Here is a 12,152-nt window from a genome sequence, read left to right on the forward strand (position 1 = left end):
ATGTTCCTGTGTTGTGTAACGTGTGCTTGGATTGCTTTCACAGGGACCGGACAGGGCATATTCTAACAGTTAGGATGTTTTGGTATACCTAACCTACGTCACTGGTGTCTCACGTCATGAGAGTTGTGCAAATATGGATCCAAGAGAGTGACCGATCAAGGAGGACCCATATTTGGAAGAAGAAAATAAAAGTACAAAAGATAGAGTAGGCTATACTTCCGTCTCCTGTCTCCGCCGGATCTTTCGTTGTTCTTCGTCAAAGTCCACATATTCTGTCTGACTCTGACACAATTGTGGAGACCAACTGTTATTTAGCCACCGCCACTTTGTCTCGTAATCCTAATTCCTATCCTAATCTTGCACTGGAGTGTTGTCGGTCAATACATACTCCTTCCCCTTCCTGTACGTCATGCCCACTTGATTTGCTTGGTGTTTCCTGTGAAATCTCCGCATACATATAGCAACAATTCTCCAGTCTTCAGTCTTCAGATCATCCATGCAATCAGCCACTTCTCGAACATATATTACTACTAGTATACATTCTTACAATAGCTAGCTAGTTCAGTCCACCAAGCTCCAAACTCATGGCGGAGATCGTGAGGTCTGCAGCTGCCGAGGAGATAGCGAAGCAAATCGTCTCCGGCATCCTGGACAAGCTGGGACGGAAACCGAATGAGGAGGAGGAGCACCTGGAGCGGCTGGAGATGGCACAAATCAAGCTGGAGGCCGCGCTGGAGACCTCCGACAAGTGGCGGATCAGCGACGCGTCTCTCCTCCGCTGGCGCAAGAAGCTGAAGCGCGCCGCTCAGGAGTGCGACGACACGCTGCGCCGGTGCAAGCAGCGCGCCGTGGCCGTGGACGACCAAGAGAAGGATCAGCGGGTGGCCGTGAGGCACTCGTGCTCGTCCTTGCCGACACGGCTCGCCCACGCCACCAAATCCTTCGTCTCCTCCATCCTCAGCGGACACAACAGGACCGACGACGACGACGACGGGTACGGCTGGAGCGGCGGCAACGCCGTACGGAGATTCGAGTGGTTCGCGGACGGCGCTGCCGAGTTCCTGCGGATTGTGGAGCTTGGCGGCACGCCGTGGCCGCGGTACACGTTCTTCGACCCTCTCATCGCGCGCCTGCTCGCTGGCGACGAGGCGAGGTACAGGCTCGTCCGCGGAAGCCAGTACTACCTGTTCTGCGTGCGTCCCATCGTCCTGGAAGGCCGTGGCACGGAGGCGAAGCTCATCTTCTTCTACGAAGACGACGACGCGCCGGAGAAGAACCTGTGCATCGGCTCCATGCTGCGGCTTTCAGAGAGCACGGACGTTGTCGGGATCACGATCAAGTGCCTGCAGCTGCTGGTGACGCCGCATTTCAAGTCCACGGCTGAAGCCGCGACCAGGGAGCTCGCTAACCTTCCGACGCAGGACTTCTCCTGGGTGCCCTACGGTGGCTCCACTCACAGAGAGCACTGGGACAGCATCCACAGAGACATGAGCCAGTGGTTCCGGCCGGACCCGCTGTGCTGCAACCACCACGAGCCCTGTCGTCCCTGTGAGAGCAATGCAGCAAGCACAGTGAGGCCATCGCATTCACAGGTGTCTCTGGAATCAGTCATCGAGGTGTACTGGCAGTGCCAGGTCCCACTGTCCGAGTACAACATGCTGCAGAGGAATGCAGTTGTTGAAGGTCCAACGACTTCTTCAGAAGACATGCCATACCTGAAGCTTGGTCTCCTGTTCACACCCCATGGCTCTTTAGGAGACTTGACGCCGAAAGCCGAGTCATCGGCGCTGGAGGTGATCGACGGGGAGGAGCAGCGTGGTAGGCACACCAACCTTAGCCTGCGGCAGCTGGACGAGACCATGCTGCCGAAGGCGCTGCAATGTCTCTACCAGAAGACAGAGGCGATGGCGTACCAGATGCTCTGGAAATCCAAGCACGTACCTTCAGGTGAGGAAGACGACGCCACGGAGGAATTGGAAGGGAGATAACAAGAACAGAAGGCTGCTAATGCAGCGATATCATCAAGACCCAAAGCTGGAGAGATGGACACATGTTCTCACAAACTTTCTCAATTTGTGGGTTGCGCGCGTACCTGATGATAGGCTGCGCAGTTCAATGACCCAATGGTTGCAGAGGGCAAATGAGAAGCAATTGGCAGTTCTGCGTTGTTAAGTCCTGAACAAGTTTGCTGCACTGGGAAGTTCTGGTCTCAGAAAACAAGAAAGCATGAGGCTTTGCTTGCTTTTCTTATTTTTTATTTCTTTTGTGTTATTGTTCTCTCTGTTTTCTAATCAGCATGTTGTAATTGTAATAAGCTCTAGCAGTCTAGCTCTCATGCACTTCTATATTCTGCAAAACTTTTTCCCCTTTGGAATAGCTTTTTCTTTATGTGAATTCCATCAGCAATTTCTGAACTTGTTCGGCGTCCTCATATAGGTCCAGAGACTTTCAAATTGCATTTTACCTAGTCCAAGGTATTTAGATAAGTCCAAACGTGTCCAAATAAGCCCTGGGAACTGTTTATTTGGGGTGCCACCACATCCCGAGATGGCGTGATTGTGAATGAAGACACACAATTATGCCTCATGTATGGTACTATGGTGTCAGGATGGTGTGATTTGTGAATGAACTAGTATGGCGGCGCGCGCATTCGCGCGCCCGTGGCCTCGTACTGTTTTATTTTTGAGCTGGATATCTTTTTTTTTTGGATTTGTTATATCACTATATCTGCACGCCTGTTGGGTGGTACCGTGTGTTATCTGGGACTAAGACGTATCTGTTTTTTCCTCTATTATATCATGGCGCCGTGGCTTGGATAATCGAGGCTTGATGATATGTGAGAGCACAATCCTTTTTTTTCTTGGCTCTGTGCGGTGTGCTAAAGGGGGGCGCCAAAGGGTGTCAGCAGGAAGTGGTTAGGAGGCTATGGATTTTGCTGTATATTTGTGGGAACTATTTTTTAGTGTTGGTACCTGCTGTTTTAGCGGGTTTATTTTGTAACATAGATCTCTTTTTTTAATATCTATGAGGTTTGTGTATACTTAAATTTCGTTGGGTGGATATCACCTGGCGGTACAAAGTTTCTCTGTGGAGCACGGTAATGCTAAGAAAACGGAGTTGGGACAGTAGTCTGATGATATTTTAGTAGGATTTATCTAGGATTTACAGAAGGCAAATATAGTTTCATATACAACTGGAACAACACGATTTCATAGCGACAGTTCGAACTGATACATCCATAATCTGTGGTAGTCTTAGCGGAGTCTATAGCAGGGAAAGTCGTTAGCAGGATGTATCTAGGTTCCATACACGTCGAATATGTTCCCATAGCTACGTCTATATCGCAGACATGACAAATACTACATAGAAGTTGATGCATCATAGCCTGATGCATGTACCACAGAAGTCGATGCATCGTACTCTGATAATTTACATATAGGTTTTATTTCTTCGAGCGGCAGTTCTTTGTAGGACGCAAAAGCTTGTTACATGTCGGCAATAGTGCGGCAGCACCTATATGGAACAATAAAGGAAGAATGTTTAGTATTTGAAACTAACTGGTGTGAGACAATGTATTGTGTATGTCTCTGTCCAGAACTAAGTTAGTTATGTGATAAGAGTTGGCCAGGAAGACCTTATCTTTTTGGTTGTTTGACGCTGCTTCACTTCTATGAGTCGCTACCTGCATCATCTTCCTGGTTTATTTTTTTCTGCCTAGGAAAAAACCAGTCAGCACTATACTCGATTTCTATGTTTAGAGGTTGTATGTCAACATGTTTGGACATAAAAAGATGGTAAGTTAAAATTCTTGAAAGTATACTTCTTTGATTATTTGGCACGCTGTTCTTCTTCTATCTCTGTAGTTTCGGCCGAATCAGCGTGGCCGAAGAGGTTCTTGCAAGCACTTGTCCGTCCTATCGGTGACCTTACATAAATTGGAATTGTGCACTGATTATGTACACTGCTTGTAAGCAGTATATATGTATTTATCTATTACGGAGTTTCAATGTAGAATGGTGGATTATTATGTACTTGTCAACATCATGTTTGGAGGCTTCATGGTCTGGTTCGCTACCAGGTGCTGGTGTCTGTCACACGAAAAAATTGTTGAGTGGACTACAGCTAAATAGGCTGGAATGTTGTTGCCAAACAAGCTGTAAAATCTGCTTACAGATTGTGTAGCGGCCTCAATCAGAAGTAGATCGGCCGAATGCTCTAGACTCTTAATGATTGGTGTTGAGCTTGTTGTGTGAGGTGGGTGATACGGAGATGTTGCCATGATCTGCAGCGAAGGTCGCTTCGGTGGCCTGTCTAGAACTGCTTTGACTTGGTACTGCCTTTTTTTCATACTTTTGCACGATTCGCTGGTAAGATTAACTGACAACACATATGTCTTGTTAAGTATGTTGTGCATCGCCTGAGGCAATCCTTCTTTTATATGCAATGGGTTCACCAATGCCTGGCAGTCTTTTTGAATTATTTTGCTTGCTTCATCATCATATGCAAAGAACCGTGCTTCATCTGTGTCATCCTTTGCAATAAATGATAATAGGTACCTGCACAAGTTATAAACAATGAAAGGTGTAGAAACGTTGGAAAATATTCAGTTCATGTATGGATTGGAAATGGTATTAAGCTAATGAAAAGGTACCTAGGAACTGTGGTTGTGCCTCCACACTTTGGGCATCTGTAGGTACCATCTAGTTGTTGATCAGCTCTTTTTTTGCATGGCTTGCAAGACATGTACCACCAGTTAATAGTGTTTGTAATAGACACAATCGTTACCGCAACTTTATATGGTCCTGTTTCCTGCACCGCAGCAAATAATTCAGAAGTTTTTACATCATGACCGGTCCTGGTTCGCTAACAAATTTGATAAACAAATTTGATATGGCATTGGTGAAAGAGCTATAAAATCCATCTGGAACATATGTAATAGGAGGCTGTTTAGGAGGATGAGTTTACAGCTTTATCTTGTTTACCATGTCATCAAAGGGATCAACATGGTTCAGGTCAGCTATAGTTTTTTCTGGTAGTTGAATGTCTTCGACCAAAGCTGGAACCGCCTCTTCTTCTGGCGCAGGTCGGTCGATGTAGACTAGCGTATTTTCGAACCTGGTGATACAAAGCATATTAGTACAAACGTTCAGCCATCTTTCTCTCTCTGTGTTTTTTTTGTTTGGGTTGACCTCCATGTGGCTATACCTGGAGTGATAAGCACGGGCGTCTGGGATGGTAGGGTTGAAATAGTAAGCGCAAGCTGAGCTTCTAGTTAGACATGTTTTATCTGCAATAGTAAGGAATAAAATGGTTTGTAGCGCGTGTATCTTAAAGCTATGTTAGTCGCCAATGCATATGTAAATATATTCAGAAATGTTGAGACCAATCTGGAAAAGAAGGCTCTACCATTGTTTTTGAAATCTTCACGTGGTATGCAACCAACGACAAGGCAAACAATAAGATTACCAGCTGTAGCATCGTATATGTTGTCGATACTGAAATTTGTGGCATGCTCACCCCATAGGGTAATTTTCATAATATTTTCGCTGCATAAAAGTAGATTTTGAGGCAGTAGGACAGAACCACTGTTATGTAAGTTATCGTAGGGGCAAGTGATACATATCCTAAATCCTTAATGTAGATTTCTCTGAGTGTTTTAGCCTTTTCCATGTTCTTTGGAACAAATGTGTGAGTTGCCTCATACTTAATGAGATATCCAAGGACATCTTGTAAAAAGATCAATGCAACTTTGTCAGTTACCAGATTTATATAGCACGTACAAGGTAAATCTATCTAGAAATGATATCTGAAAAAATAGGTCACCTGTCAGGTTGAAGACGACTCGTGCTGGTCTAATGGCTCGTAATGGAGTGATTCTGTAAATGTACTCTGGAACTGAGTGTGGAGGATTACGAACAAGCTCAACTGTTGTGTAGTCTGTAATGTCTATCATGAGGTTCTTGTCAACTGCTCTGTAGCTCTTTTTGGCATTTTGGACAACAAATTTCTTAACAACATAAACTTTCCCAACATCAAAAAGACAGGCTTTGTCATCGATGAGGTCATCTGAAATTTCAGCATATATGGCATTTCCCTGTTATTGTAGGTATTAAGCTGATTAGATTGCATGTCAATGTGTATGAAGTATTGTTTCTGCTGATTGTAAATATGTGATCCTTATGGTTAACACAAAGATAGTATTATTATCTTTTTTAAAGAACTGGTACCAGTACCTTTGCGTCTGCCACAACCATCCCAACGTACTGAGGTGGACCCTGTCCATTGTTTTCGTAGTGAACCCTAGTGAACCCACTTCCTTACGACTCGAACAACGACGCCATGCGAGTGGCGTCCTTTTTCTAGCTTGTCAAGAAATGTCGGTTCCTGCATGATGGACCTGGCACAGACACAGCAGCAATTCATAAAGCTATTTATGTGTACATATAGTTTGAGGAGAACCCAAATACATTGAGGTACATCGACGAAAGATGTAGAACCAGTAATGCAAATCATGAGCACCAAAAGTAACAATTTCATTGCCTGGTGTTTACATAGAGAGGTATAATTACATTGCCCCACTGTACATTGATGTGGCCACTACCAAAATATTTGGCTAGAAAGAAACCCTAAATGTTGTATGCATATGGTCAGTGCTGAGTAAGACAAAGCACATAGGCATGGTTTTTCAAACTGAACACATACATGTCCACTGGTCTACAACTTTATTTGTGTACTACATGAGACTATACAGCCAAATATTAGCAGCACCAAATGTGGGGTCATTGATGACATGTAGCCATGAAGGCCATTTTAGGTACGAAGTAATTATAGAATGGCCCTGCATTTAGCAGCTAAGATAGATGGTGGAGAACTTCTCTGTACACAATGTTTCTTGTCTCATTGGAGGGATTGCCATCATCATCTTCTATGTAGATTTTGAGACCTTGTTTTGTTGTTACTCGCGAAACAGCTACATAGAGTTGACCATGTGTGAAGACTGGTTTTTGGAGGTAGATGCCAACAACTGATAATGTCTGTCCCTGACTTTTATTGATTGTCATGGCATAGCAAACTCTTATAGGATATTGGCGTTGTTGTAGAACAAATGGCCACTTGTTACTTTTGAGAGACAGAGTTATGCGTGGAATTGCAAATGTTTGATTTGCATGGCGTCCATTCATAATTTTTGCCTCAATTGTCCATTCTCCTATAGAGGTTACAGTCAGCCTTGTACCATTGCAAAGGCCTGCTCTTTGATTGAGATTACACAACAGCATTATAGGAACTCCTCTTTTGAGCACAATTCGATGCTGCGGGAAGTTATTACCACTAATTGAGTTAAGGAACTCAATAGGATATAGAAGATCATATGCCTCATGTTGAGCAGTGGCCTTGGCGATAGTATCCAAACTGAGACATTCCTTTTCTCTGCCATGAACTAAGGGAACCATGTACTCATTTATTGTATCTGTGAGTTCATTTGTTGGAGCTAGTATGGCCCTTTGAGAAAGGTACAGAGGGTCTCTGTACCTGGTTTCAAAGTTAGGATATACCGATTGCACAATGGCTGCAAGTTTATCCTCACCAGGCACTATGAGCAATTCTTCAGGTATTGTAATCCAGCTCGGTTCATCTTCTCCATCCTTTGCAAAGGAGGGTGCCTTACCTTCGCCAATATCTAATATCCATCTGCTGAACGCGGCGACCTCCTGTTGTTGGCAAGCATCATTCGGCGAACATACTAATCGCATGTTCTGATTTAAGCTGAGCACCTCTACATGAGCCCACAAGCGTGAGGTGATTATAGCAGCACTGATGACATCTTGTTTGGTACCTCCTTCAACCACAGGTAAGATTTGCCTGAGGTCCCCTCCCAGCACGACAACCTTACCACCAAATGTTATATCTGCAGCCTCAGGGTTTTTTACCTTTTCTATGTCACGTAATGTGCGGTCTAATGCTTCAAAACATTTTCTATTAGCCATAAGGGCTTCGTCCCAAATAATAAGGCTTGTAAGTTCAATAAGCTCTGAAAGCATGGTGCCCCTGCTAACATCACAGATCATATCATCCTCTACTTCGCAAGGTATTTTGAATCTTGAATGAGCAGTCCGTCCCCCTGGTAAGAGTAGCGCTGCTACCCCGAAAGACGCCACAGTAAGAACAATTTTGTTGTGTCCTCTGAGATAGCCTACTATTCGATTCCATAAATATGTTTTACCAGTTCCCCCATATCCTGATACAAAAAAAAGCCGGGCTCGTTCTGCTGCACTCTGTGGACTATTTTATAGAAGGCGTTTCTTTGATCTTCATTAAGGAAAGCAGTTGGATTATTCATGTCAATCAATGGATCAGCAGGATATGATAGCTCTTCTTCGACAAGCCGATTGTTTTGAACAGGATATTCAGCATGTGTCTTTGGAGGTAAGCTGAAATCAGCTATGTTCCTACCATTCTGACAAAAAAGAGTGGAAAGTTCATCCAGAAGGTAATCCCTAGCTACTGAATCAGGCAACACATAATTAGGATCACCAATCATATCTCTGTACTGGTAGATGATATCGTCTGCTAGATGGCGCCAAATTTTCTCGAAGAAAGTGTTTTCATCACCAACTTCGCAGAACAGTATCATTGTTACAAATAAGCTACGAAGCTGCGGTGAAGTAGCCCAAGCTGCTGCCTCATTGAAAGCGTTGTACCACTCCTGATCATCACCAAGAAGGCCGCGGGACTTGCACGCCTCTTTGAATGTACGATGATATGTTCGGTTGTGGAATTTGAGATGTTCATAGCTTGTTGCACCCTTAACTGTTAGCAGCAACATGCGAAGGTAGTACCGATCCCCAGCTGATGGGTGTACATAGTGAAGACGGCCTATCTTACCATGTTGTTGTTTCCGCTTTGTCCACCTTCTATCTCTTTGATCCCATATCCATTTCGAAGGAAACTCAGGATAGGTCAATGCTCTAGCTTCAGGAAAAAGCTCGTTGCAGACAAACCACTGAGTTAACATCGTTCTTTTCAAAAACTCGGTAGATACTAACTTATCCATCCTTGCTCTAGCACTAAAAGTTATGAAATTCTCGTTTGGAAGATGCACAGGCATTCTTTCTACTGCTGGATATTGTCTATGAATATCATATCCAAACATTCTCCAACATGCATCTTGCTCACAGATATATCTACAATCAAGATATTCTTTTACCTCATTTATAGTCTGTGTTCCATCATCATACGGCGCCTGCTGGCCTCTCTTGACTCTCTGTAGATAAGCCTTGCTACAATCTGCTCCTTTGGTTACATACTTGAAAAGGTACTTGATGAATGTAGTTTTATTGCACCACTCAACATTGATGTGTGCCTGATATTTTTTAAGGAGGAACATGTTATATGGAACAACCCATCTGTTATCCATTTGGAGGCCTCCTTTGCAAACAAAGAGATTATTCTCAGGTCTCCTGTACACAGCAAAGCCAATAGAACTAACTGTAGTTTTAGGCTGGTATGGTTTGGGAAAATGCTTGGAACACTTATTGTTCTTCATGCATGGACACCTAGGATTGTTTTTACTGCAGGGTCCATGTATCATGTGCTCTGCAACAAGAGCATAGCCTAGCGGATCATTTCTTGGATCAGGCACTTCTGCAGACACATATTTGTCTATCATTGCAGAAGTTGGATCAGATGTATCTCTTGAAGTCCAAAGGATTGTGTGCATGTGGAAGTCCGCGTTTCTGGAACTCTATAGTGTGGAGCACTGCATTTTAATAGGAAATATTTAGGATCTGGAAGAGATAGTAGACAAATGGACGTAGATAGAAAGGATGGTTTTGATGTATGTAGATGAATATATCTGCGCTGCAAGGTCCAAAGGGTGTACCACCTCTAATATCATGCAGAAGTTCTTCTAACTTGATGTTGAACACTCTGACAATTATATCATTCCTATCACTTGGCCTCTGTCCAGGCTCAAAGATAGCCTCAGAAATCTCTAACCATTTAGGATTACATGTAAATGTAACGAAGAAATCAGGGGGGCTGTATTCTCGGCAGATAGCTATACCATCATGATAATTTTGTATCATATAACGTCTACCGCCTGTATATGATGCCGGTAACACGGTCATTTTCCCAACCTCACTTCCTTCTTGGGAACCTCTGCTAATAGCATCACAGATTCCTTGAATACTTTCCATCCTGATATCAGCCTGATGATCCACTATATATTTCAGTCTATTTTCATCGACACAGGCCCGGGCATCAACCTTGGCCTGACTTGACAATGGCCCATAACATAAATAAGGATTGGGCTCATTTTTTCGATAGTGGAACATGTAGCAGTAGTAATCTTGCATGGTTAGCTTTACATGAGCATTCTGTGCTGACTGAGTGGCACCAGTGTATAGAATACCGGTCTGCCAACCACGTTCAGCATATGGAAACAGTAGAGGATACTGAAGCACCATGAAAGCAGGATGCAAAGCAGAGATCTGATCTAGATCTCCTGTCTGTTTCTGCACAATAATGTCCCGCTCAAATTCTTCACAGCTAAAATCACCAACCACAAGCATGGCCAATTGATCTGTAGTTGGTAAACTGTACTGAGGCGGATCTCCGTTTTTCGGACCAACAATGCGAATGACAAAATCTTCAGCCTCATTGTCTGCTAATCTGTCCCTGGCCATTCTAAACTGCTTTGCAAATAAATTATGTTCATCCAACATATTAACCAAAGATTGTACAATAGTAGGATCTAGATCTGGTGCTGTTGTGTCTTCATGGTCTAATGAGGCAATTCTGTTCTCAACCTCGGCTGATGTATCATACACATATAGCTGAATAAATTTTGGAGGGCGACCATCTGGAGGTATCAAAGAGCCGATGCGGTGATGAATCTGTCCACAAATTTTAAAAACCGGTGGACCCCTGCCATCATGCATGGTTCGATCTATACTGGCTCCCATAGAGGTGAATGCAAAAAGACAATTGTAGCATCTTATATTCTTCATAAACTTGTTAGAGACCGATTCGCCATCAAATCTTGCCAAAGACGCTAAGGGTTCAGGCCTAGGAAGGAAGGGAGGAATAACAACTCTGCCTCCTTTACAACACTTGTTGTAAATAAGTGATCCAGAAGAGGTGCGCGCTTCTTTGCCAACACTTTCAGCATTCCAGAAAACGGCGTGGCAGTTAGAGCACTGTTGTGCAGGTGGTCCATGGTATGATCTCCTAGGATAAGAAACTGGTTTATGCACATTTAAGAGAGTGTTAAACATGGATGAGGTAGATACCCGTAGGTAGGCCTGGTGATGATGGAAAAGATAGATGCAGCATACGAAGGTACAGCCTTTACCTTTAAGAGCTTCTACGAAATCATCATCGAACTGAGCACACTCTAAGTTAGCACTATACGCTGAAGCTGCACCTGTACACAGGGTATAGGATTGAACCATATTGTAGCCCAAAGGCATGAAAATATCATTTGCTGTACAATCTGCTGCAGTACCTCCCCAAACAAGACGATGCTGCTTTAGAAGCTTTCTCCTCTTCTGTCTACACTGCGCTGGATCAGGACTTTGAATGCGACATGAGGAGTTATTTCCTGGTCGAAGGACAGAATAGATAAGAAGAAGATTCATGCAATATTCTTGCCTCATATGGGACTATACACAGTAGGCTACATACATGGTCTTGCACGGCGAGACCTCGCTGTGGTAGCAGCAGAGGTGTCTATATCCACCGAAGCAACCACTGAGTAATATAGGTAGGCACTGTTAGATATCGTAACACAGCAAAATAGCGAGGCCACTGAATATAGTAGCGCTCACTGAAAACATAGATATGTAAGCAAAATAGAGCACAGTTTACATACGTGGTCGCTGAGCAGGCATACCAGGTTGGTATTCCATAGACGACGAAGGCTGTGCATCTTACCATGGACATAAAACAATGAAACCATTTTTTGGGGGAAAATTTTTTTGGAAAAAATAGCATGTGGTGTTTATGGACCGTTAACATATATTGGATAACCCAGAATAACAACGCACAAACAATGTGATAGTAGCAGAGAGTTGGTATAACGCATTCTTTGATGCACCTTTTGTTTGTGCTGTACCTGATTCTATAACAGTCTAATGTACCGAATATGATAC

At 43.7% G+C, this 12,152-nt stretch overlaps 4 protein-coding genes across 4 annotated transcripts; 1 reads left to right on the forward strand and 3 right to left on the reverse strand.

Annotated features, from left to right (window-relative positions):
• Positions 1-584: 584 nt before the first annotated feature.
• On the forward strand, positions 585-1,988 carry LOC136536966 (uncharacterized). Its single transcript, XM_066529087.1, has one exon. The coding sequence runs from the start codon at positions 585-587 to the stop codon at positions 1,986-1,988; it is 1,404 nt and encodes a 467-aa protein (XP_066385184.1).
• Positions 1,989-5,752: 3,764 nt separating this feature from the next.
• Positions 5,753-8,039, reverse strand: LOC136536967 (uncharacterized). The gene is made up of 2 exons (XM_066529088.1): positions 7,221-8,039; positions 5,753-6,094 (listed from the first exon to the last, which is right to left on the reverse strand). The coding sequence occupies exons 1-2, from the start codon at positions 8,037-8,039 to the stop codon at positions 5,753-5,755; spliced, it is 1,161 nt and encodes a 386-aa protein (XP_066385185.1).
• On the reverse strand, positions 6,404-11,592 carry LOC136528766 (uncharacterized). The gene is made up of 3 exons (XM_066521751.1): positions 11,507-11,592; positions 11,354-11,425; positions 6,404-11,242 (listed from the first exon to the last, which is right to left on the reverse strand). The coding sequence occupies exon 3, from the start codon at positions 11,007-11,009 to the stop codon at positions 9,765-9,767; it is 1,245 nt and encodes a 414-aa protein (XP_066377848.1). The 5' UTR covers positions 11,010-11,242; positions 11,354-11,425; positions 11,507-11,592; the 3' UTR covers positions 6,404-9,764.
• On the reverse strand, positions 8,195-9,718 carry LOC136536968 (uncharacterized). Its single transcript, XM_066529089.1, has one exon. It carries the CDS (start codon positions 9,716-9,718, stop codon positions 8,195-8,197), a length of 1,524 nt encoding a protein of 507 aa, XP_066385186.1.
• Positions 11,593-12,152: the final 560 nt, after the last annotated feature.

Source organism: Miscanthus floridulus, chromosome 2 (genome assembly GCF_019320115.1).
Source record: "Miscanthus floridulus cultivar M001 chromosome 2, ASM1932011v1, whole genome shotgun sequence".
Taxonomy (NCBI): Eukaryota; Viridiplantae; Streptophyta; class Magnoliopsida; order Poales; family Poaceae; genus Miscanthus; species Miscanthus floridulus.